Here is a 25,714-nt window from a genome sequence, read left to right as displayed (position 1 = left end):
ACTTTCATTACTCTTTCCTCTAGCATGCACCTCCACCTCTCCAGACTCTCCTTTACCTGATCATACAGATTCGATATTGATATTTGCTAGCAAATGATCAATAGGGTTGTTGAAAGCTTCAGAAAAAAAAATCTCCTGGTGGAAATGTAGGTAGCTGCAATTAGGTTGCTTTGTGCAAATTAAACACTAAAGTTTTATCAAATTAAAAGGCCTATCCTTTTTGGCAGTTGAGTTCTGGAAGTTTCTAAAGAGTCGATATAGGCTTTCCAAATTCAGAAGAATTGGGTTTTAATGCATCATGATTTTTTTTCTATGTCAAAATTCTAATGAAAAAAAAAAAAGAGAATGCCTTCTCAACACCACTGTGCATTTAATTATGAGCTATTGTTAATCTCCGTCTCTCTTCCACAGCATGTCTTTTGTCTTGTCTCCTTCCCCTCACCCCCAACCCTGATGGCTGCCCCTCCCTGAGCCTGATTCTGCTGGAGGTTTCTTCCTGTTAAAAGGGAGTTTTTCCTTCCCAATGTCGCCAAAGTACTTGCTCATAGCACGTCGTCTTTTGTGAGTTGGGGTTGTTCTGCATTATTGTAGGGTTTTTACCTTTCAATATTAAACACCAGGAGGCAATTCCTGTTTTGAAATATGGTTTCAATATAAATAAAATAAATTTAATCAAATGTGAAACTGTCTTTGTGTGCTAGCAGATGTTGGGATTGAAAGCACTGATGGCGTGGATAAGATTAGGTAGAAAATGTAGATTTGCATGTGCCATTTGGCAGGATGCTGTGCCACTGCATCCTTAGTGAGAGGCTGAATCATCAATGTGATAATGGGATGCAGTGGGGAAACAGAGATTGGAAATTGCTCTCATGCATTGCAAGCTGTGTCAGGGAAATTAATGTTTTCTTCGTGGACCTTTGAACACAGTATAGCCCTACTAAAAAAGAACAAGAGAACAAGGGTAGTATTGGGCTTTCTCAAACGGCAATGACGCTACAACACCAACAGTAGGCGGCAATGCACTAAAACATGCCTAGCTTACCAGGTGGGGGAAAGATAACGAAGAAGAGCTTCTTCTTTCATCCTGTTTGAAAACAGCCAATAGCGTCGTGTCGCCGAGCTGGGCTTACGTGTAGCCATATTTTGTGACCCTCAGCTAGCTCGGTTAAAGATCCAGTCAGCGCTCACCCTGCATCTCCGCCCACCCCAAGTCTGTAGCTCCAAATCATGGCGGCCCTCAAAGCTTTGTGCAGAGCGGAAAATATACTCTTGAAAACCCACCACAGAACCAAAATAAACTTCGCCATCCACCAATTGAGCAAGGTCAGTATAACAACAGCGACGTTACACCTGTTGTAGGAGTGTTGAGATGATGTTGCTGCAAAAAAAGAGACGACAGTAGTAAAATATAATAATTCAACTGTCATTAAAGTATTGGTTACATTTGGAATGAAACTATGAACCAAGCTTCGCGTCGTTTATACTGTTTCAGTTTGCGTTTATGTGTTATTGTGGGCTGACCTCAGCCTGCAGGGCGCACAACCTTGCGGATACGCGCAATACAACACATTTGCCAATCCTTTCAAAAACTGCTGCTAAGATCTAGAAATGCATGAATAAAGTGAATCAGGTTATTTGATCTGACTAAGGTATGTGTAGTTGGATGATCACAAGTGCGCGTAACTCAACACCAAGTAATCATAGATTTAGGTCTAAACACCTGCCACACGTTTTATTCAGTGCGGAAAACTTTCAAAAACATGTTCCAATATTATAGAGTCGTTAAATGTGAAGCTGGTTTTGTTAACTAATAATAAAAGATTATTTGTAACGATGTATTTGTGTGTAATGACAAGAACATTGTGAACTTAAGCTTTCTCTTGAATGCTAGTTAATTATCACCCACACAGTATGATTGCAGCAATCTGCGTGATATCTTAGATTTTAACTGCCCTTCATGGTTGAACTTGCGTTTAACTACTGTCTGAGATATGAGAATTTACAAAAGACAGCAGCTCGCATTGGCCTGACACAGGGTTTTAAACACATGATTTTAAACCTGAATCCTCTGCTGACTGTTGGTTTTTGGCTCTTGGCTGTGTGCTATCATAATCTTGCCTGCTTTTGTTGCAGGATTTGTTCAGCAGTTAGGTTTACTTTTCCTTTCTTCTACAGAATAAATTGGATTTGAACTGTGCAAGCAGGTCATTAGGTTTTAAGCCTTTATTTTTTTGTGCTTCTATTTAGAATTTACATGTTTGGTTTTTTTGGTGTTGCGGAAACAGCATTTTTTATTAATGCAAATTTGCTGTATTTCATGCTCTTGTGCTTTCTACAGACCTGTGGCTCTTACTTTTCCACATCAAGTCAGAAAAATTCAAAGTTCTACTCAGATCCTGTAGAAGCAGTTAAAGATATCCATAATGGAGCTACCATTCTTGTGGGAGGTAATGTATAGTACTTTCACAAACATGTTGTAACAATGTCAGATAGGACTGCTTGGTTTATGATGATTTTGTTCACCTAACAGTATGTTATGCTTTATATTTACATACACTCACTGGATGCTATGAGGTACACCTTGGTATTACTGTCTCTTATAGCTTCATTTTTCTTCATGGCATAGACTCATCAAGGTGCTGGAAACAAAAACACGCTCCACATCCGTGATGCAAATCTCTCATTCCATCACATCCCAAAAGTGCTCTACTAACTGTGGAGGCTATTTGGTTACAGTGATGAGTACTCATTGTCATGTTCAAGAACGCAGTTATAGGTCATTTGAACTTTGTGACATTGTTTGTTCTCATGCTGGAAGCAGCTATCAGAAGACCTGTGGTCGTAAAGGGGTGGACACAGTCAACAACAATAATATTCCTGTATCTTGTGGCATTTAAATGGTGCACTGTTGGTATACCAAGGGCCCTAAAATGTGACAAGATAATATTTCCCACAATATTATACCACCACCAGCCTGAGCTGTTAATACACAGGATAGATCCATGGTCATCTTTTTTCTGACTCTACCATCCAATTGTTAGGAGACTCATCAGACTAGAGAATGTTTTTTCAGTCTTCTGTTATCCAGTTTTTGTTGAACCACTGGGCAACCAATGGATATTTTCTTTAAACCCTAGAGATGGTTGTGTGGAACAATACTGGTAGATGGTAGATCAGCCGTTTCTAAATTACTCAGATCAACCTGTCTGGCACCAACAACCATGCATTCAAAATCACTTAAATCACCGTTCTTACCCACGCTGATTCTTGGTTTGAACTTCAGTGTGTCATCTTAAATGCACTTAGCAGCTGACATTTGATTGGCTGATTAGATATTTGGGTTAATGAGCGGTTGAACGCATGCACGTAAGAAAGTGGCAGGTGAATTCATTAGAATAAATGTAATGTCTAATTTGCAATGAAGTGATTCCAAACTGTCTGTAGAATGCTGGTTGAGTATCATCCACACACTGAGTGCACACGCAATCCACTGATCTTATTTATAGTCCTGTTCACAGTGACATTGTTAAATGTTTTCCATTGTGACGCACTTCTGTCTAAGAGAAAAGCAGATGAACCTTCGCTCAGTGCAATATAAGAATATTTCTAAACAAGTCTAGAAATACCTGGACTTGATCCAAGCTGATTGCACTTTGGTTTTTCTGTGTGGTTTGACATAGTTAACAAGATCATTGTTTTTGTATTAGTTTACTGTCCAAATCTGGCATGTCCCTAATCCTTAGATATAAATGTGTATTTAAGACATTTTAAGGTCCTTATATGATCTTAAAATGTCTTAAATATACGTTTGCGAATAAAATTCCTTCACACCATGTAGCTCAACTGTGTCATCAAAGGCCGGGGTATCTTTGGACTTTGATCCAAAGTCCATGAGGAGAGCACTGAATCACAGTTCAAATCACAACCTAATTCTCACATTGCTATGAACGAATTGGCCTAAAATATCTGGTTAACATACTGCACTTAATTTGTAATTTTGTAACTGGTTTAATCAATTGTTCTCCAGGCTTTCTGAAGGTCTTTTAAAGTTTTCTTTGGACATCGGCTGCTTTTTCATTCGTTTTCATTTCTCTGAGCATTTTCAGAGAAATGTTTTTTATGCTTTAAGCCAATTAACTGGATTAGACATTTCTTATTGTTTCCTAGCAAAATATAAGGAAATTAGCGATGGCAGTAAATGCACAGACATCAGCTGAACAAGTGAAGCTAAAACGCAAAGTCATAACATTTACTTACAACGTAAATACACTGATACATACTTTTGGCAGTTTTATTTAAAGTCGTGTTTAAATGTGTATCGTTTTTCTTTTCTCACAGTGATTCTTGTTTGCAACGCTTACTTTTTTGTATTCCACCTCAGGCTTTGGATTGTGCGGAATTCCGGAGAATCTCATCAACAGTTTACTGAAGACTGGCGTTAAGGGCATCACTGCAGTCAGTAACAATGCAGGGTATGTGTGGAAGTGTACATGATTTGTACGTGCTGTTTTAGAATAGTACCATTCATTGTTGTTGGGTTGTTTTGGTAGAATTAAATAAAAACAAAAACATTAGGATTATTACTTTGGTTTAAATCTTTTAACCAAACCACATCCTTGCATATGAACTTGAACGTTTTGCTTATTGTCTTGAATAGTAGTGTTTCTTTGTCTTGATTTGAGCCTGTGATGGTGTCTAATTGCAGCATTGGCAACCTTATGACTGTAACGCCAGACAGGCAGTGTTGTGCTAGCGAGATGCCCAGAGGCTATTAGATAAGTCATTGGATAAGGTACAAGGAAGAGGTGTGTGTGGTCAGGTGATCTTGTGTGTGATGTTTGTATTTGGTCTCAGTGCAGATTCAGTGTACACATAACAGTCAGCTGATGACCTCAATTACCTTTATTATACGTTTTGTCCTTTTGTACATTTTGTACAGTAGCAAGAACTAACTGAAGGCTGCGTTCAGTCTTTTAACTCAAATAAAATTCTAATACTGTTGATAGAAAAAAGGAAAAAGAAAATTGCAGCTTTCTTTTGTAATCAAAACCTGGCGTGTCACAATCCAGTAAACATTTAATTGTAGTGCTTATGCAGAAATAGTGAAACTTGAGTAATTCTTACCCTTTTGTGTCTTTGTATTTATGCCACATACAAAACTATTAAAGGGTAAGAATTACATGTGTATGTTTTCGTATGATCATTTTATAATAAAGCCTTCTTGGTGATCATATATCCCAGTCATGGGTGGGAAATCAATTTTCCCAAGGGGCCACATGAGAAACTGGATCTGGGCTGCACCAGGAAGCATATCAAGAGATAAAGTTAATATTGAACAGAATTGAGTTCAGCTTTTATGGTTCGGCCCTGCACAACAGTCCCAGTTTCTCATATTACCCCTTGGGAAAATTAATTATATCAGTGGCAGGCAATCAAGTACTGTAATAAAGACTCCTTTTTTTTAAATGACAGTACTGCATAAGTGTGTTTGCTTGTAAAGCAGTGTGAACAAACTATTTTTTGAATGAAAACTATATTTACTATTTGACAACTAGGCATTGCTAACCTTGTTTTGGCAGCAGTGGAAAGAAAGTGTAATTCTAACTTGGGAAATGCTGCCTCATGCTGTTGCCAGGTATGCAGATCATATCTGAGAGGATAATAGAGAAGTTAACATGCAGAAATATTGGTTGTGTCGTGTCACTTTATTCTTTAAAATTATCCCTAATCAAGGATAAATCTTTAATCTTTTGACTTTTGTAGCAATATAGAACACATGAGTGTTTTGTCTCACTGCTGTTGGGTGAGAGGAACGAGACCATCATATTTCACTTCTCATGAAACTGACACAGCTGGCCCTTTATACCCTCGATGAGTTGAGAAGGATTCAGCTGTACAAAAGGAGATTATTGGGCTGTTACAGAACCGCCTTCCCTTGCAGTTTTATACGTACTGTGTAATCAGCTGCTCCAGAATTTGACACAAACCAAATAGATTCTGGATAAAAGGCAGTGACACTTGTGCTCAAGATCACTGCTGGAATCTGTTCTCATGAATGAGCACTGAGTATTTGCCTGAAGAGCTTATAGTCCTCAAACATCATTCCATACACACCAGCTTCACACACAAGATCACAAAACATTAACACGAGTTAATAGTGCCAAAACCTTTCTTTAGTGTTTCCATTGTGTGTTGCATCACCAGTGGTTTGTGTGCATGTGAAAGTGCACTTTGCAGTTATCTGTTTTTGCATTCTGATAACGCATGGCCTTTATATACTTTAAGATAACCCGAGATTAGAGTTACAATTAGAGAACAAAGCAGTGGTAGTTAGAGATTAGAGCAGTGTAAGTGAGTTTTTAGTTGCCTGTGCATTAACATAAAGCACATGTTTAAAGTGTTTTGTGTTGCAAAAATACAGCTTGGACAGATTGAAACTAACTTGATTCGATTGCCATCTGTTTTTCTTGTTTGGTATGAAAGAGCTTTAAAGCCACAAAAAGCCAGTCCTCTCATAGCTGATCAAACAGTTGCTTGAGGGACTCGGCAATTTATGTTTGTCAAAGAAGGCTAGAAAAATGTATTCACAACTGTTGAGTCATGAGGATTTGTCCAGGTATGGTGGTCTAAATACGTGACACCCTATGTGCAGCAGGTGTAAGACACACTTCAGACCAGTGTGAGCTTCACAGCTTCTTTCAAGCACAATTATTCCGTGCGGTTTTGACAGACAATAAACAAAGACATGCTCAGAAAAATCTGACTCAGTGGCAACCCCAGGCTCAGCAGCTGTGTTTGATCAAATGTACTGTGATTATGGCTGTGAATAGGCCACAGCTGGACTGTGACTGTCTTTGCTTTGTCTTAAGATCAGAAAAGGGAGCCATATCCGTTTCAGCTTGACTGAGTTACAACCTTGAATAACCTCTCTAAGCGTTTACGTTAACAATAAGAAATGGTGGAAATTGCAGGAAGATAGTTTCTTATGAGGAAAAAGAAGCATAGTTGCTAGAAATAAATTAGTATTGACAGAAAAGTGCTTTAATGTCAAATAAAAAATGAAAATGTATTCATTTGAAATGTAATAACATGAAATGTAAAATAAAACACAACAAGACACTTGTGTGTACCCTTTAGATCAGCTAATATTTATAAAAAACTGCTTAAGTTAATTTAATAAACAAAACAAAGCTTAGTAAGTTAGTGCTGTGTGTGTTTTCCTTAGAGTGGATAACTTTGGCCTGGGCCTGCTGCTCCAGACTAAGCAGATCAAGAGGATGATCTCCTCATATGTTGGAGAGAATGCAGAATTTGAGCGACAGTATCTGTCAGGGGAGCTGGAAGTGGAACTAACGCCTCAGGTTGGTTTAAAAAAAAAAAAAAAAAGTCAAGTGACAAGGCTTATACAGTTTTTAACAAACATGCCGTGGACATGTATCTGGATTTCTCTTGTACGCCTCTCATAATCTGTCACTTTTTCCCCCCACAGGGTACTCTTGCAGAGAGAATCAGGGCAGGGGGAGCTGGGGTTCCAGCCTTCTTCACTGCTACTGGCTATGGTACTCTTATCCAAGAGGGTGGCTCTCCTATCAAGTACAACAAAGATGGTAGCATTGCCATTGCCAGTGAAAAGAGAGAGGTGAGAGTGCTGTAATCCCTGTTGTAGTTTTGGAATTAAGTGCTGTAGCTGAACTTCGCGGGTTACATGATAGTAGCCTTGAATTGTCCTCATAATGCACAGATTCCCAAGAGCTCTGGTCTGATCTGTTGTAGTGCACAGCAGCACTGAAATCCAGTTTCTTTGTACAGTAAATTACACAGTGAGTTGAATAAATCTCCATTAGGTACTGGCATGCGACACATGTCTTGTGACTGAGGAAAAGAGCCTCGTCAAAATTGATATTTTAAGTGTAAAAAATATTTTGGAGATTTCACACAGGTGGTGTAATGTGTAACCCTGAATAGTAGCCATTGCAGATTTATTTAAATGCCACAGAATCTATAGCATGACAAAGTTTAGACTCAACTACAAAGACCAAGTCTAAAATTAAAAACAGAATTTTAAAACAGCTCACTGTTTAGTTCATCCTGTAAGTAACTTCTCACCTGGTTGTACACAGGTGAGGGAGTTTGGTGGCAGGCACTACGTCATGGAGAAAGCCATCACTGGAGATTTTGCACTGATCAAAGCTTGGAAAGCTGACAAGGCCGGGAACATTGTTTTCAGGTAATTAATGACATGGATTGTTGTGTTAAAGTTGTCTTAAGTTTGAGATATTTGAACATATGAAACCATAGTGCATTTTAAGCCTTTATTAACTTTGTTAGCTCTTGTTTGCTCTCAGCCTGCAGATCTACTTTGGCGCATACTTCGTCTTTAATTATTCAGACAGAATATTTTTGAACTGGACTGGGATTATCATTCATTACTACTAATATAGCTCTGTTCAATTATATGCATTGATGCTGCAAAACTTAGAAAAATCTAAATAATGCTCTCAATTTACTCTTGTCTTTAGATATTGTTTTTAGTTATAGCAAAGTTTAGGTTATGCATAGGTCCCTACATGAGTAACATTGAACCAATCCAGTGCATGTCCAAATTGGATGTAGTAAAATTCTTCACCACAAGAGAGCAGTGTCCTCTGGTACTCAGGCTATAACATAGTGGACACCACATTGAGAGATTTTGAAATCACTTTCTGGTTTATATATTATATTTGCTGCCACTACATTTTATTCAATATGTATGTCTTGGTTTGTGTTAGGAAAACAGCTAGGAACTTCAACCAGCCCATGTGCAAGGCAGCCAAAACCACAATAGTTGAGGTATGTAACTGCAACATCACAGTCACATGCTTTTTAAAGCATGTGCAAACTTCCTCTTCAAACATTTCCCTTAGTGGATTGGATGTGAGTGGAATATACACATAAGTTTTACTTTATTGTTTTACTGCATCCATTGTTTAAGTTTTCATTTTCTAGGCCCACTAGCTGAAAAGGGTAAACTTGTAAATAAGTTGTAGAAATCAACCATCAAACACAGTGATGAGTAAACACTGTCCAAATTAAGACTCTCAAACCCTTTTGGGCTATTCACAAATCAACAATAACAAATAAAATAAAATAAAAATAGATAAACAAAAACAACATTTAGAAAAGGAAAAACTTTGATATGGCATAAAATATTTCTGGTTCTCCCTTTCTCACTGTCCCTCTCGCTCACTGTCTTTCTCTGTGTGTGCTGTCAGTGTCAGAGGCACAACTCTTCAACGTGCTATTAATAGTATGCATGTCAGGAGCCTGGCCAGTAAAAACCAGAACTATAAGTTAATGGCAGTATTAACTCTTAACTAGAATCAATTTAGCAGGTTATTAGAAAATAGTTTGAAACTAGCCAAGTGCTCTTGAGGTACAAACGGGGCCGGGAAGAGTTAACCAGTAAGATGAGGGGAGGAGAGTGGGGAGGATAACAGCCAATATGAGAGAGAAGCCAGTTTAGATCAGATGTATTTAATTAAATTCTAAATCAGTTTAAGTGTTATGTAATCACAGTGTTATTAGTTTACAGTATATTGGTTATTTAAAATCTAGTGCTTAGGTCAATAATTTATTTAAAATCTAATGTTGCTGAAGACCACTGAAATAAGTTTCGCCAGCGGAAAATGCTTCATGTTGTGTTGGGTAGAAACAAAACAACTAAAAATGTATGATAGAGGTAAAAGGTTATGTGTGTATGTTTGTGAACTGAAATTGCCCACTTGAACAGGGGATATTCTTAGAGTCCTGGCATTAAAAATAAATGCAGTTTTTAGAGCTATGTGACCAGCATCAGAGTGTGTCCAGCTATTTCTGGGTTGTCTGTGACATACGTAGTTTCCCTGTATAATATGGTAAGGTCTTCAAGGTGCCCTGAGATGAATTTTGCTGTGAATAAAACTGAAGTAAAATTGAATTCTGTCTGGTTACCCACCTGTCTAGCATTTGACCGTTTAGAAAAATGTTATTGCGTATCTCTTCCCTCCATGTGTATGTGCGTTTGTCTCTTTCTCCGCCTATCTAACACACAGCTTCACACCTCGCATATAGACATGGCTTGCTTCAGAGAGCAGCAGGGAGAAAAACTGTGTGAAAAACCATGAAAAAACTGGCACTTTCTGAAAATAAATTGCTAGAAAAGGGTCTCTCATAAATCTGAGTGCATTTTCAATTATTCCATTGTTGCTGGACCGGAGATTTAATCTGCTGTTGATTAGAAATGTCTGAAAACATAGGGGTACATTTTTATCACTATGGAGCTGTTATGTGTTCTATTTACCATTGCAGACCAAATTTCAGTGACCAGCCAAACCTTTGAGTATTGATAATAAAGAACCCATTTCATTTGAACCATTTACTATCCATTTATGAGTAATGCTGTTCAGAAACACTCTGGCCGTTAAGCTTTCCTGCAACATCTGATGAAAAGCAGCCAACTACCTGCTCCAGGTTGGGAAGGAGTTGGGGAGTGAGGCTAGAGTGGAGCAGGAGATTGACAAGCGGGTTGTGTCTGCAGTAGTGTAGATGTTGTAATGGTTTGTTAAAGTAAAGAGAGAGCTGAGGGCGTAGGCACAGCTGACGTTTTACAGGTTTTACAGGTTTATCTCTGTTTCTGCTGTCACCTGTGGGCATGTGCTGCATGTAGTGACTGAAAGAATAGAATCACAAATATGAAAGGTAGAAATCCAGTGGTAGAGTTAAGATTGTTCATGCATCTCAAGATGTCATGCTTTAGGCATGTTCAATCCAATGCAGAGCCTGGCTTTGGGTGCCCTATTATTCACCCAGAAGAGTAGATGCGGTGACCAAAATCTGGATATATGATGGTAAATGAACTGATGGAATGACCTAATATTGTGTAAATATCAGTTAATTCTTGACAATTGGTATAATGCAGTAATTACCGATGTTCAGTTCAAGTCAATTCAATTTTATTTCTATAAAATTCTGAGCTGAAGCCCCCTGTTGGGCCACAGAAGTACTGCAGATGGGCTGCAGTAATAACAGATATTTAGTTTGAAATTACTCACAAGTATGGTCTTTTCTTATTTATATACATTTTTTAGTTATATAAAAAGTAGTTGGGTCAAACATTGGCCTTAACACTTTGGATATTACTGGATAATATTAGCAATGTATAGCAAACAACTTTTATTGTTTGTTTTGAAAAAAAAATCCCTTTCTCTTGTATTTTGGTTAGAGTGAAGATTTAAGATTGAGTGTGACCCGTGGGGATTTTCTGGTTTTTAAAGGGTCGCACTCTTGACTTACGGATTGACTGGTATGACTGGTTTACTTATTGAAACATGTTTGCGATGGCCTATTACCACTAAGAAATGTACTACAGCTATTGGATTTAATAATAATTTAAATAATAATAATCACAATGCTAAGATCTAAGTATAATTGGTTGAACCGAATATTGCGACTATCTTTTTGAGCCTAGAATCACCCGAGTCATGTATGAAGCTGCTGTTGTTGGCAATTATAGGTCCAGGCTACAATAGAAGTGTTTTCCATAAGATACATTTGTGACATTTTTACCAACCTTTTTACTTACCTACAGTGATGAGTAGCAGGCATTGGATGAAAGACAGGTTGATCAACGTGAAAAATTGAATGTGGGATTTGGATCACAACATAAGCTTGCAGGATGTACTTCACATTGCAAGATCTGAAAACAGTTATGAACATGAATGGCATCTGCAAATTGTCATGGATTGAGAAATAAAAAAAAAAGTTTACTCTTAATGTTTAGAATGGGATTATTCTAAATTATTAATATTTTACTCTTCAGTAGAGTACTTGACATATATGGGTAAGCTAAAGCAATGTCATTTGAAGTGTTCTATTTAGGTAAAGTACTGATGTCAGTCAATTAACCTCTCCTAAAGTGCTTTCTCCAATCTGACACAAATAATTTTACTTTAGGACAGAAAGCTGTGCATCTGCATCTGAACTTAATTAATCTTTTTTTTAATGGAATTTGACGTTGCCTGCCAGTAGTACAACTAGACTGTGTCAAACAACTGCCAGTTTCAGACTATTCTTTGAAGTTTTTTCTACTTTACTCCTTTTTCATATTGTGCTCTAATTACAAAACGAGTCATCCACATATCAACTTTTTTATCCAAGAGGCATTCATTGTAATTTGTGATGTGGTCTGATAAATGATATCAAATAGAATTTACATGTTTTGAATCTGAGTCTAGTCCTGCTTTGTTTAACCATTTGATTCACTTGTTTTTCTTTCTTTTTTAAATTTTTTATAATATAATAATGACACTGACCTAAAGTGAGTCCCCTTCCTCATTTCTGCTCACCCACTTTAAAATTAGTGTGCATAGTGATAAATAATAACAGGTTCCTTATGTTAAATAAATGTCTAACTTAAAATCCCATTATGGTTCTCTGACTGCTTCGTTCTATCGCAGTGATTTGTCAGATGGCCAGTTTTATGGTCCCTTTTTTATGGCAGTGGAGGTAACATATTAACATTATGACAATTTATTGAGGACTATAAAGTGATTGGCCCTATTAAGAGCCTTTTTGTCTTGCATAGTGCATATTGGCATAGAGACTAATTACTTGTCTCTATGCCAATAAAATTGTCCTCATGATTCAGGACATATTTGATCATAAATCTGGTGATTTTGGAATCAATATTGACCCTGTTGTCTTGGTGTAAGGAGCAGACAGAGTGAGGCGTTTCTCAAGCCATTCATTTAACTTGGTCAGCTTTTTAGCTCACGCCATTTCACCAAGCTTGTGTTGCACATCAACTGTACTGTATTTTTCCACTGAGCTACCTATTACTAAAACTACCCACCTAATACTGTGAAGGGCCTTGCCCCCATAGCTCTAAGCTCTGGTGCATGGACACAGGGGATCTAGGGGTGTATGACAGTGAAACTTTACAATACTATGGGTTACGAGGTGGGACTTTTTGGGATTAGGCCTATTCTAGAAATTGCCACAGATGTTTGATCAGATATGTATCTGTGCGTATGGAGGCTGTGTCAAAACTCTGAGCTCTCTGTAGTCTTCTTTCTGTATTTCCCAAGCAGTTTCTGTGGTGCATGGGAGTGTCTTGTCTATATGGGGCCTCCTGCTGGCGCAGGGGGAGTGGGATTGTCATCATATTACACTGGTTATCAGTGTTATTTCTGTCATCTGTCAGTTGTTTTAATGGTAAATGGCCTGTATTTATATAGCGCTTTACTAGTCCCTAAGGACCCCAAAGCGCTTTACATATCCAGTCATCCACCCATTCACACACACATTCACACACTGGTGATGGCAAGCTACATTGTAGCCACAGCCACCCTGGGGCGCACTGACAGAGGCGAGGCTGCCGGACACTGGCGCCACCGGGCCCTCTGACCACCACCAGTAGGCAATGGGTGAAGTGTCTTGCCCAAGGACACAACGACCGAGACTATCCAAGCCGGGGCTCGAACCGGCAACCTTCCGATTACAAGGCGAACTCCCAACTCTTGAGCCACGATCGCCCTGTTGTGGCTTATTGGTGTATAGAAAGACCAAACTGTTAAGCAATTACTGATGAAAAAGGGCAAAAATGCAGTCAAGAGCTTGGCAAGACCCGGGGAACTTCAGGGAAATAATTTCCACACTCTGGCAGTTGTAGCTATACCTAAACAACTAGATTGTTTTATTAAATGAAAGCTAGATTATATTAGTTTAAGTCTTGAAAATACTTAATCATCTGTGAAATTAAGTCCAGTAATCATAGCCAGACTAAAACCCAAATCTTATTAATGTGATTCTGGTCATTGGCTTTAATTAGTTACTAGAACATCCACACAGTTAAGTGTTTCAAAATGAGTTTCATAAGCGTAGGCGACTTTCTTCTTCAGCAAAAAGCTTATGTCCATTAAATTGTTGAATAAAGTTTTGTTTAGCTAACCCGTTCTTCTTTAATTTTCTTTCCTGTGCTTGAAAGGGATTGAACGGCATTTAACTCGCAGACTAAAAGAAGAAACCTGAAGTATCTGGAATATCTATACTTAATATGCACATAAAATTATAGCTTTCATTAAAAGCATCTCTTTGAACTATTTACATACTGCCAGGAATCAAAGTCATCAAAGTCAAATTTACTGAGGCTCAATTTTTTTTTTTTTTTAGAAATTAACGGCAGTTATGGAAAGCAAGTTCAAATGATCTCCTGGTATATATCAATAATCCCGCGGTGGTACCCGGCTGAGTTCATTTCACGCATCTTGGAGATAAATTGATTAACATCTTGTTATATTCTTTAATGGTTCACATTATTGTAACTCCGTCTCAAACATAGCTAACATTAGTGCTCCACGCTGATCGTTGACCGACGATTGTAGTTTATGTGCCAGTTTATGCCGTCTACTTTTTTTAATGGAATTTATAATCCTGGAGATTGGAAGGGTGCCAGAAAACAAGATAACACAAAAGCAAATTACACACACAAAAAAGAAAAATTACCATTATCATCACTGGCTCCTTCCATGGTTGCTAGGCAACCAAACTCTGCTATTCAATTGTTCTGTGTTCCAGGGTGTCCAGCTGGTCCGGTTATTCCCTTATCACAGGTACAGTGAAAGGCCCCAGTGCATTGTGGGATTCAGTGCACCAGAGACTGAATCAAGCAGTGGTTTCTGCAGTTGTTCGATCATCAGTCACAGTAAATGACTCAGATGTTCTCTTGTAGCAGCGCAGTGTAGTTGTGTGGGTGTTATTGTGCACGCACAGCAATCCAATCATGCATGAATTAAATTAAGGTATTTGGAAGTGTGTTTTGTTTTTTTGTTTTTTAGCCAGGCAAGAGGTCTAATTGGTAATAAATAACCCCCATGCTCAGATTTCCAGGTCAGCCTCCCACTGGATGTTTTCTGAAACAAAAATTGCAATAACTAAGGGTTTAAACATTGTTTGTGTATATTGTTTTACTCTTTGAAATTTACCTTTTAATTAAAAAAGGAATTTAGTTTCAATCATAGTTTGGGAACATGTTTTGTATTGGCTGGATAATTAGATTTTTTGTGATTATCCTTCCCTTTTTTTGTAAACACTATATCTGTTAAATTACTTGGCACAAATATTCCCTTGGAATGAAGATGAATTGGCGGTTAAAGGTCAGAGATTAAGGTCACTGTGACCTCATGTCTGGCTGTTGTTGTGAATACAATTAATTCAGGAAATCGTTCACTTGGATTCGAGGGTGATTGGTATAGAATTCGTTGGTTAAAGGTAAAAGTCACCGATTATAAAATGTCTTTGGCCATAACTCAAAAATATGCCTCATATTTGTGATATGATCAATATATCTTTTATAATTAAATGATAAAGTGATTTGTTTTATTTACTGGAGGCTCTAGACAAACATGGTTGTAAACTGCAGCTTTACTGTTTTTGGAGAGTTACAAAGCTGCAAGGTGTCAGTTTTAGTTTACTACTGTGTTTTTCCTCGAAATGATAGGGATTATTGCAATAGACTGGGGACTTGCTGGTGTAACCTGCCTTTTCGCCTAAATGACAACTAGGATAGGCTCCAGGTCCCCCTCTCTCACAACACTGAATTGGATAAGTGGAAAAAGATTGATCGATGGATGCATGATGGGTATTATCTTAAGCCGCTGCTGTGGTCTTCTGTAGATCAGAATGCCTTCTGTCTCCTTTAGTAACTGTTGAAATTTCGATTACTTGATACAGGCAACATTCCTTTTAGCTATTTTGCATAACTTCTAATGCCTTGTTGAGTTTTCTAGTCTTGTTCTTGACTTGTGCCCTCCACTGACATCATTACTCAAGCTACTGTTCTCTAGTAATTAGAAACCACTTGTTTTCTCCATCATTTCCTGCCTAAGGAGGTTCATGAATTGAATTTTATGTGCAAAGATGTGCAGTTTATTCTTTATATTCCCATTTTGCACAGCTTATGGGGATTTAGAATATACATTTGCCACAAGGTGAAATGTGTTATTTGAATGCTAATTGACTAAAATTTTTTAATGTAGATTGTTGTAGTCATACTTGTTTTGAACTGATATCTCAAAACGTATTGCATACAGCTCAATAGCAGCTGGCCAGCAGTGTCTTTTGTTTAGTTTTTTGTTATTGTTCCAATTTTGAAGTTTTCTCCTGAACATAAGAGAATACATCATGCCTCATTTTAAAGGCTGGCATTGACATTTCTAGGAGTAGGTCTGCTTGACATAAACATTACTTCAAGAACATTGCTGACATTTTTCATGGCTTATATAAATGCATCAGAAAATGTCACTGACAGTCTATAATATACTTTACTGATTGACAGTCAATAGGGTCTGATGAACTGGTTGAATGTAAAAGCAGAGGGAGACACTGTGAAAGTGTGATAGAAGACAGATTTGCTGAACATATGCAGAAACCGAATGTCTGACTGTAAGTTTAAAGTTTCCTCGCAACTGCCCGTCATCTGAATCTGAAGCACATTGCAAGAAGGCTTATGTGTTAGTTGAAATGTAAACATTGCCATTTGAGCTGTGAGTGCAGAAATCCATTCCAAATGATACAAGGTGCTTTGGTGAGCAATGTGTGGCATCTGAAAAATGTATTTTTAGTTCTGTAATGTTGTCAAGGTTTACATTGGCTGGCTATCTGCCATTTCCTGGTTAGCATAAAATCTGTCACAGGCAAGGCAAGCTTCCACGGAGGAGAAACAGATTGCTCGTGATGTCAGTGCACTAGGTCAGGGGATATAGCCGGAGCTTTGCCCTGAAAGTGGAAACCATGCGTGGCCAAGTGCACAATAGGAGGAAGATTGAGAGGCTATAAATAAACACAGTAATGAGAGTGTGGTGTCACTGTCATCATCATGCCCTGTTGCCGGTTGCCTGTAGCCACACCTTCTTTCCCTTGACCTTTTGACTGTCACGTTTCAGTTCTTGCATCCCTAAATAAAATAAAGAGATGTAAAGAAATAAAAAAATTTAATGCCAAATTTGTTTTTAGTTGTTTTGATAAGCCATTTGATTGGGGAAGTTAGTTAGGTATACAGTAGCCTGTATGCTAACTAATTAACAAACACATGCTACACCGAAATCTCTGATCTGTCTTTTTCTTAAAATAACATTAGACATTCAATTTTAGAATCTTCTCCCTCAAGGTCTCGCAGTGCATGAGAGCACTGTGGGTCACAGAGGGGTGCAGCTGCTCCCTGGTGCAGAATTTTCTCCAGCTGCCACAAATCCCATGTTTAGAAAGTCTTGGTGACTTCTTTGAGTGTAATATTTAGAACTCTGGCTGAAATGACACTGATAATTCCAGTTTACTGTGTGACCATAGTGATTTATCTATAGTTTTTGCTACATATATTAGCAAGTTCTGCCACAAAAAACTCCCCAAAACATAATAACACATTAAATCGAGTCATTATCTTTAAAATGGAAGTCAAGTTGAGGTTTAAGAAAGGATAACCATGCAATCAAAATTCACCTTTGGAACCAATCTTAAGCTAGAGTCACACTGGAAGACCATAAAAAGTGAATGATATTCAGTGACTGCAGGGTGAATAACCACTGGCTAAGCAAAGTGGGTGTTACCCACCCAGATGAATTTCCCTCAACTTCCAGGTGACAACGCAGGATACTGTTGATTGATGTACGACCCGATAATAAAAACATTTAAGTGTTACCTAGGCAACAGGAGCCTGGAATGTCTGCAAGCGATCAGCCATCAGTACGAGCATTGCTTCCAGTTTGGACGCAGCTTTAAGACAATATTCACAAGGTGTGTTCAGATGGCAAAAATACTGACTCCAAATGTAAGTTTTCACTGTGTGGGGAACAACTAAACAACAGTATATCACTACACAGCGGAATTACTGTCTCTGCTGTAGATGTCTGTAGATGCTGTTGTTGTAACTCATATATAAGAATTTGTATTTGCATAGCAATTTCTATAAAAATGGCACAATATAAGTAATTTCCATTTATTTACAAGTTATTTATTTCAGTAGTATAGGATATACGATAGTATCTCTTGTTTGTTTTTATTTATTTAATGATTTTTATTTCAGTAGTATAAAATTTCCACGATAGCAGCAACAGGTATCTGATGTGTTAAGTACAGAAGGGAGTGTTGTCTGCACTCTTATGGTATTCTAAATGGAGAAATTGGACCGTGCTGTGTGTGTACACTGAGGAGTGGTAATGCAGCTGTACTTGTGCACTCATCACTTAGGCTATTAAAAAGGTGCAATTACCAGTGCTCTTTGTTTATTCCACTCAGTGCCTTTGTAATCAAGGGTGTGATGAACATTGTAGCGTCTCGGACCTATTATTGTGTAACCTTTTTTTTTAATACTGTGCACATATTTTCACTTGCTGCAACTATTGTAACCACTAAAACGATATAACGTAAAATCATTTCTGTTATATTTAGTTTATCTTGCAGTACTTTTTGTTCAATCAACTTAAAAATGTGATCCATCTATTTTATTTTTGTTATTTTTTTTAAATGTTTCATATTTCATTAGCATGGCATAGTATTTCAAGTGTCGTTTAGTGAATGAAGAACGAGGGGTGTGCGCCACATCACCGTTTATGGTTTATTCTAGGAATTTGATAGCACTGCACACTGATCAGTGTGAGATTAACGAGATTTGACAAAGCTCACAGCCTAAAAAAGCACAAACTCATGAAAAAACGCTTGCCACGTCCCCAGAGGGCACTTTGATTCCCTCTATCCTCCTGCCAGCTCACTTCATGCCTCGCTCCGCTCTCATTGATGTGAAAATCGTTCTACAGATACGGGAATATCAATGTCCGTCCATGTGTGCCTGCTTGCTAGTGTTACGCACCTGCTCATTGTGTGTGTGTTTGTGTCTGTGTGTTTGTGTGTGTATTATTTTATTTTAGTGCTTTATCCTTTCACATCCGTTGAACCTTCTGTCTGAACTACATCTGAGCAGTGGTGTAGCCGGGACACATCACATAGATGAAAAGAAGAGAGGCTTTTTTTTTTTATGTACACAGCACATTTAAATTGTATGAGCTTGTTATTGTGCTTTGACTTAGCTTTGGGAGGGTAATTGAAAATGGAGCTGAATACATGGTTTGTTTGCATGTGTGAGACCAATGAAACAATACGAGGAAAGCCAGCCTCTTGGGTGTGAATTCTGTGTTTGTTTGTTTTTCGTTTTTTGTTTTTCAGGGTCTTACAATTGTATATACTTTTCTAATTAAGGGATTGATGTTGTTTTCATATGCATCTTAAAATTCTTAGAAATTTACACCCCAGATATTTGTTGTAATCCTCCTCCCCCAGGTTTCCCTTGTCATAAGACTAAAACATTTTTTTTAATAACATGACAAGCACAATCTTGCTTAATGAAGATGTCTAAGAAAATCATGCTTCTCACCAAGACAGATCAAGCCCCCAGAGAAAGATGTGGGTGAGTGTGTGGGACTGCTGCATCAGTCTCATCTTGCATGGCCTCGTTTCCACTCTGGAGCATCAGAGATTTACCATAAACCAGAGTAGAACCAGCAAAAGAGTCTAAAATCACTTTATGGTCCTGAGTGGCCCTAGCTCATGAGAGACCAAAGCCTGTGTATCCATGACAACGCTAAGATGGGATCCACTCTCAGCCATTGACTCCTCTCAGTCAGGGCTGAGTGCTGAGGGAGGAAGTAGAGATAAGGAAAGATTCAATTCAATTTGCTCTGAACGGCTGCTTGCCCCTCATGTAAATAGAATGAGCAGGTTACACTCTGAACTACACAGGAGTAAAGCACTGAAAAGTAGAAATGAGGGCGAGAATTATGTTGTCACGGCTGAGTCGTCTTTGGTTCCCAGAGGTGTGGGAACACTTTTATTTTTTTCCATTTTTCATTTTAATTTTATTATTTCAACCACTTGAAGAATCTCCTGGAAGAAAGAAACAGCACATCCATCCCATTGAAGTCTCATCTATTTGATAAAGGAAAATTGGTTCTCAAAAAAGGCTTTTTGTCAGTCCCAGCTTTGTTTGAGTCCTTTATTTGAAATCTCTAGGACTGTAGTGTTTAATGCTACAGCCTACTGTAAATATGGATACTGCAAAAAGACCTAGAGAAGACCTGCATGGGCAGCAAGGCTTAATGGATCCCACACATGCCGTACAAGTCTCCCTGAACACCTGTGTAACTGCAGGCTCAGTTTATAGCAAGGAGGAGGAAGCAGGTTTGTTGTTAGGTTCCTATCCTAGTCATGATGACCCAACTCTTTTGAAATCAATAGCCATTTCCATCACTGTCTTGTTAGTCAGACAGAAAGAATCCCAGATGTATACTCCTCTTCTGCTGCTGTACACTTTCTAAATAAAGGTGGTGCACTTTCTGTCACAGTCAGCAATATACTGCCTGCTACATGTACACGATTTTTATATTGCTGTCATGTTAAGTACGACAATGATCGAGATGGTTTATTCCATATTAGAATAAACTGATCTGAAATTTAACCCTTGGAAAAACGTTTTTGGAACTAACCATTGTTTTCCACGTAATGGTGAAAAGGTTCCTTTTGACCTCTATTTTTAGTTTGGCCAGCATACCCACAGCATGAATACAATCTCCTCCATACACCCCTACTCTCGCTGCTTTTGATCTTAGGATCAAGCTGCATCCCCTGGGCTTGGTGTGTCAGACGATTCCTATTTTCTGTTAGCCAAGCTGACTTTGGGTACACAGACAGCTTTCACTGGGCTCAGTGGAGTTGCTAGAAGAATAAATGCAACTTTTCCACAAATATTTACTGTCTCTTCCCTGTGAAAGATATGATAGTAGAATAATTTCAAAACCTCTGAGGCCATATTAGGACAAATGTTTTCTTCAGCATTAACGCCACTGATGTTTGAAGCTCAATTATGAATTATATTAGTAACAAACTTAAATTGTCTCATTTGTTTTTACATTTATTTACAGTACTTGCATTTTTAAAGCCTTAAGAAATTGTATAGTAACCCAAAATTCAAGAAGAAATCTTCAGATTTGCCTGCAGAGTGCGAAAATATCTACTGGATTTTTATCATTTCACCTTTTGAATTTCATAGCTTGGTAGGCAAAGGTTATTTTCTGGTGGTGTAATTCCATCTGTGCATGGTTTCTTTATCCGAACTGTAATCTCAAGGATCATGGGACACCTTGCAAGTGAAGTCAGAGCTCATCACTCTGTGTCTCTGTGTAGGTGGAAGAGGTGGTGGATGTCGGGGCTTTTGCTGCAGAGGATATCCACATACCCAGCATCTATGTCCACAGGGTTGTCCAGGGCGCCAGTTGTGAAAAAAGGATTGAGGTACAAAATGATACATTAAAGAGTTCAGAGAAGTAGACACATTACATTTGGAAGGCATGCAAAGCATTCTGGATTATGAAATTGTAATGGAAAAAGAAAAAAAGATCAATCCTGCAGTGATAGAACTGTAGAGATGAACCTTTCCCAAGCCTTTTCGCATTTCTTTCACTGTTCAGAAATAGCCTTTGTTGTTTTATTCATGTGTCGTGTTACTCAACCAGAATGAACTTTTCAAGATTATATTATATTTCCATATGTTTCCAGAAACGCACAGTAAGGAAAAGCCAAGAAGAGAAGCCCAAGCCAAAGAAGGAATCTGACATTGTTCGAGAGAGGATCATTCGCAGGGCTGCTCTGGAATTTGAGGATGGCATGTATGGTATCCTTTGATGGAAATGCAAGCAGTGAGAGGATAAAAAAAATCATATACATTTGTGAAGCAGTGGCCTACTTTTAACGCCCACCAGGAAAACCAAACCAAAAAGTATCCAGCTGCCACAGAAGAATGCTTTACCTTGGCTTCCTTTATCATCAAGTTGCATAATAAATGATGCACATAATGTGCTATGCTTTTTTTTTTTTTTTTTTTCTCCCTGTGGTCTTTAGTTACATTTTATCGTGACAGCTTCTGCCCTTCCTTGTGAAATCATCTTTAGTTTTTGATCGACTGATCTGTGATTAACCATGGACTTAACATGACTGTTTAGTGACTGTTTAAACAATGCATGCATTTGTTAATCTTAACACCTTTTTCCCCTGTCAGAAATACAAATATCGAAGCTACTGTCTTTAACAAAGAATAATACAAGCTAACCTTGGTATTGGTATCCCCATGCTGGCCAGCAACTTTATAAAATCAGACATCACTGTACACCTCCAGAGTGAAAATGGGATTCTGGGGCTGGTAAGACCCCTACGTTTTTGTTTTTTTTCCCTTCCCTCAGGTTTCAGCGCTTTGAATCTTGACTAAACAAGCTAACGAGCTACATATTTCTTCATTCTTTGCAGAGACGTTTTTTTTGAAGTGGCAGTAAGCATGTTTCAAACTGAATAGCCATTTATTTAACCAGCATCATTCCTAGTTGGGGCCCTCATTTGAAATGTGTTTCGATTGTTACGTAAGAGATTGTAGCAATTTGACGCTTTTTTTTCGTCCATTTTTCTTTCTCATTATTTGCCGGCTGAGCCTTTTAACAAAGGCTGCCGCTGCCGCTGCTATAGAGTGGCTCTCCAATCAGTTGTGTTGACAGAATGTAGGCGCCTATGGTAATTTCTTATTTGTCAATGTTATATTTATGACTGCCAGTTTCAAAAAGGTACCGATCTCTCCACCTCCTCAGTCTCAAAGGATTGCTCTCTTTGTTGAAAGCAGAGAAAATCGATGCCTCATCTAATCGGAGAAATGTGATTGTGCCTCTTTCTTCAAAGACCATGGCCAGTCAGGCTGAGTGACATGTGTCCTGCCTGCATGTGTGCATTTTTTTTTTTTAACCTTTTATTTCTTTTTGTATAGGGTCCCTACCCCACTGAGGATGCAGTAGACGCAGACCTGATTAATGCTGGTAAGGGTTATCCTAATGAACATCTAATTTCCCACGTCCTCTGACAAAATTAGGTAATTTATTTAAGAGAGTTAAGTATGAAAACTGGTCTGGTAAAATATTAGGGAAAATAAGAGCATTTTATTTTACCATTTTTTCCCTGCCTGCTTCATGCTTGGCACAAACTTACTCAGATAATACTTGTTTGTTGACATTTGACAAGTGTCCAGTTATCCAGCATCGTTTTTCCCTCTCGAATTCAGCCTTCCATTAATTTTTTTTAATGCCATTGTTGTATGTTTTTCTTTGTTATTTACTGTCTTCATGTTCATCTCTAAAGTGTGTTGCTTTTTGATGTGTTGAGTGTTAAATTCACTGCTATGATAAATGAATTTCAATGCTTTGTGTTGCTTTTCTACAGGGAAGGAGACTGTCACTGTGCTCCCTGGGGCAGCGTATTTTTCCAGTGATGACTCATTTGCTATGATCCGAGGGTAAGTCCATAACACACAAGCTTTTCAAAACTTATTTGTTGAATTCAAGTAAGATATGCCTAACAGTGGTGGACTTAAACGTAAGTCCCTTAAAAATTATTGAGTCACTTATAGCTTGGAGGTATACATAAAGTGAGACCTTTAAAAACATCATTTCTAATCTATTATTTACTGAATTTTAGAGTCGTCATAATTTCATATTTGCTTATCACCTGCACCAAACACCTGTAACTAGAGGCCAAAACCATGACTCACAATGCTGGACAACGCTGTCATCAGTACAACTACACAGCAGCCTTCCAAATATTCCCAAGGTCTTCGGTTCTTATTGATTTGCCAGCTCACTGTGATTGCCCACCCAGACTCCCTGCAGTATCAATTCTTTTTGTCCTCCCAGCAAGAATTCAATATTGCTCATAAATAATACTGTCCTGTCACACTGGCAGGTACCGAATGGAACAACGCTAAATTTGTCCATGTGTGAGTGTGTCTGCTATTGTGCAGATATGCTGGGAAAGAATTACTCAACATATGGTGTGCTGTGAGCCACATTACCTCAGACACCACACTTATTATGTTACACTTGGGCATTTAGACTTTATCACTTCTTAGTCTGTATGTGTTTGTGTGTGGCCAACACCCACCATGAGCTGCTACATTCTTTTGCAGAAACAAAAAGGATTAAAGTGCTTTATGATTATACAGTAGGCAGCAGCACTAATCCGTTCAGCTGTAGACATCCTAGTGATACCCCTAACTGCCTGTTGCAGGACTTTACTTTGGACTTTAAACTCCTTATTCTGAAGCAGAGATTGCTTCTAGTGAAGAAAGTATCACACATAAAGAGACAAGTGAAACTTAATTTGCTAATATAGTGGATTATAGTGGTACCTCTAGCACAGGGGTCGGCAACCTTTCTGATGATGAGTGCCATCTAAAATTTCCTCAGAAGTCAGTGTGCCATATAATTGCATTAGCAATAAATTTAATAACGCTCTATACTAACAGTTACACACTATATAGACCAACTTTATAGAATTATATTTATTCGCAGATGTTGGCAGCTATCAGCAAATAGTTATCAGCTATTTTGAAACAAAAAAAAGACACTTTTTATCCATAACAAGAACTCCATAACAGCAAATGAACTGTACAACAGAAAATGCAAATGCTATTTATGGTCTCCTCACAACAATGATAAGAAAAATAAACTGGGCCAATATGGCATGTTTGTTAATACAGAGATACACATGCTAATGTGATCTCTGGTCTCCCACTCAGAGACACAGGTCTCCGAGTGTCCAGCGTTCAGACGGCTACCTGAGGACACTCTTCGTGTGAGAGAAAATCTGCTCACACAGACATGTAGAACCAAACACTGTCAATAAGGCCTCTGCAATGTTCTGAAGAAAGTTAAACTTGTCAGGTAGTGATGTCCAGCAGGTGAAAATGCAAGCTCAGTGAATACGCACAGCTATGGATTCCAGCTGCATTCGTCGTTCTGCAAACTTTGACCCCCACAGAGTGTGAGTTCTGTCTCGAGTCTACGGATGTATCATTGTATTTCTGTGGTGCTGATGCTGCGCTGAGCGAACAGCTCCTGAAGCATTTAAAGTGTCGGAATGTAGAAATTTCAACGTTGCTTGAAAAAACTACCAGCTAGCAGTGTCCCTCTCACCGGTAGGCTAAGTTATTTTTAGCCAATCACAAGTTGAATCCTATAGTTGGGGTTGTTAGCTAAGATACCGTCATTAAGAAGCGGCACAACTAATGTTTCTATGCGAGCTGATTTGTGATGTGCACCGCTGGCCCAGCCATTTATTTTTTTAATGCACCTTCTCAGATTAATTCACTGCGTGTCGTGCCCAGGGCTGGACTGGGACAAAAAATCAGCCCGAGCATTTTGACTAGAGACCGGCCCACCAGGTATTAAAGCCATAAAGCCTTTGAATGAAAACAAACACTGTTGTGACGGTGATGTACACTGTCTTGTTGGTATATGTATGATTTCTATACATTTTACGTCAGATAAAAACTTTGGTTGTAAGATTCAGATAATTATTTTTTAAAAGCTAGACATTTTAAATGAGAATAAAGTATTTCTTTGTGCCCCCCTTTCCTTGCTAATGCCCTACCTGGCCCCCTGGCAAAACTTTGCTAGATCCGCCCCTGCACAGTTACCAGCAGTCAGCTACTTAGAAAAGGATCCTGGTGTTATTTGTCTCTCAGAAACAGTTCATAACTTCCCTTCAACTCATTCATGTCACCTAAAGGTAAACCCGTTTCTCCATCACCTGGTCAGCTCTGATGATTCAGTAAGGACATCTC

At 38.4% G+C, this 25,714-nt stretch overlaps 1 protein-coding gene across 1 annotated transcript in view; it reads left to right on the top strand.

Moving 5' to 3' along the window:
- The first annotated feature begins 1,089 nt into the window (after positions 1–1,089).
- The window catches only part of oxct1a (3-oxoacid CoA transferase 1a), a 53,870-nt gene continuing 29,245 nt past the window's right edge, over positions 1,090–25,714 (top strand). The window contains exons 1-12 of the mRNA XM_005919000.3: positions 1,090–1,323; positions 2,339–2,447; positions 4,382–4,472; positions 7,226–7,361; positions 7,490–7,639; positions 8,121–8,227; positions 8,769–8,829; positions 21,244–21,351; positions 21,616–21,730; positions 22,161–22,255; positions 22,865–22,913; positions 23,314–23,386. Of these exons, the coding sequence (XP_005919062.1) occupies positions 1,228–1,323; positions 2,339–2,447; positions 4,382–4,472; positions 7,226–7,361; positions 7,490–7,639; positions 8,121–8,227; positions 8,769–8,829; positions 21,244–21,351; positions 21,616–21,730; positions 22,161–22,255; positions 22,865–22,913; positions 23,314–23,386 (1,190 nt within the window). The 5' untranslated portion in view covers positions 1,090–1,227. The remainder of the gene's footprint in view (positions 1,324–2,338; positions 2,448–4,381; positions 4,473–7,225; positions 7,362–7,489; positions 7,640–8,120; positions 8,228–8,768; positions 8,830–21,243; positions 21,352–21,615; positions 21,731–22,160; positions 22,256–22,864; positions 22,914–23,313; positions 23,387–25,714) is intronic.

Source organism: Haplochromis burtoni, unplaced genomic scaffold, assembly GCF_018398535.1.
Source record: "Haplochromis burtoni strain Fernald_Lab_line unplaced genomic scaffold, NCSU_Asbu1 Contig_34, whole genome shotgun sequence".
Taxonomy (NCBI): domain Eukaryota; kingdom Metazoa; phylum Chordata; class Actinopteri; order Cichliformes; family Cichlidae; genus Haplochromis; species Haplochromis burtoni.
Note: the sequence above shows the minus strand (reverse complement) of the source record. Positions and strands in the feature narration are given on the sequence as shown.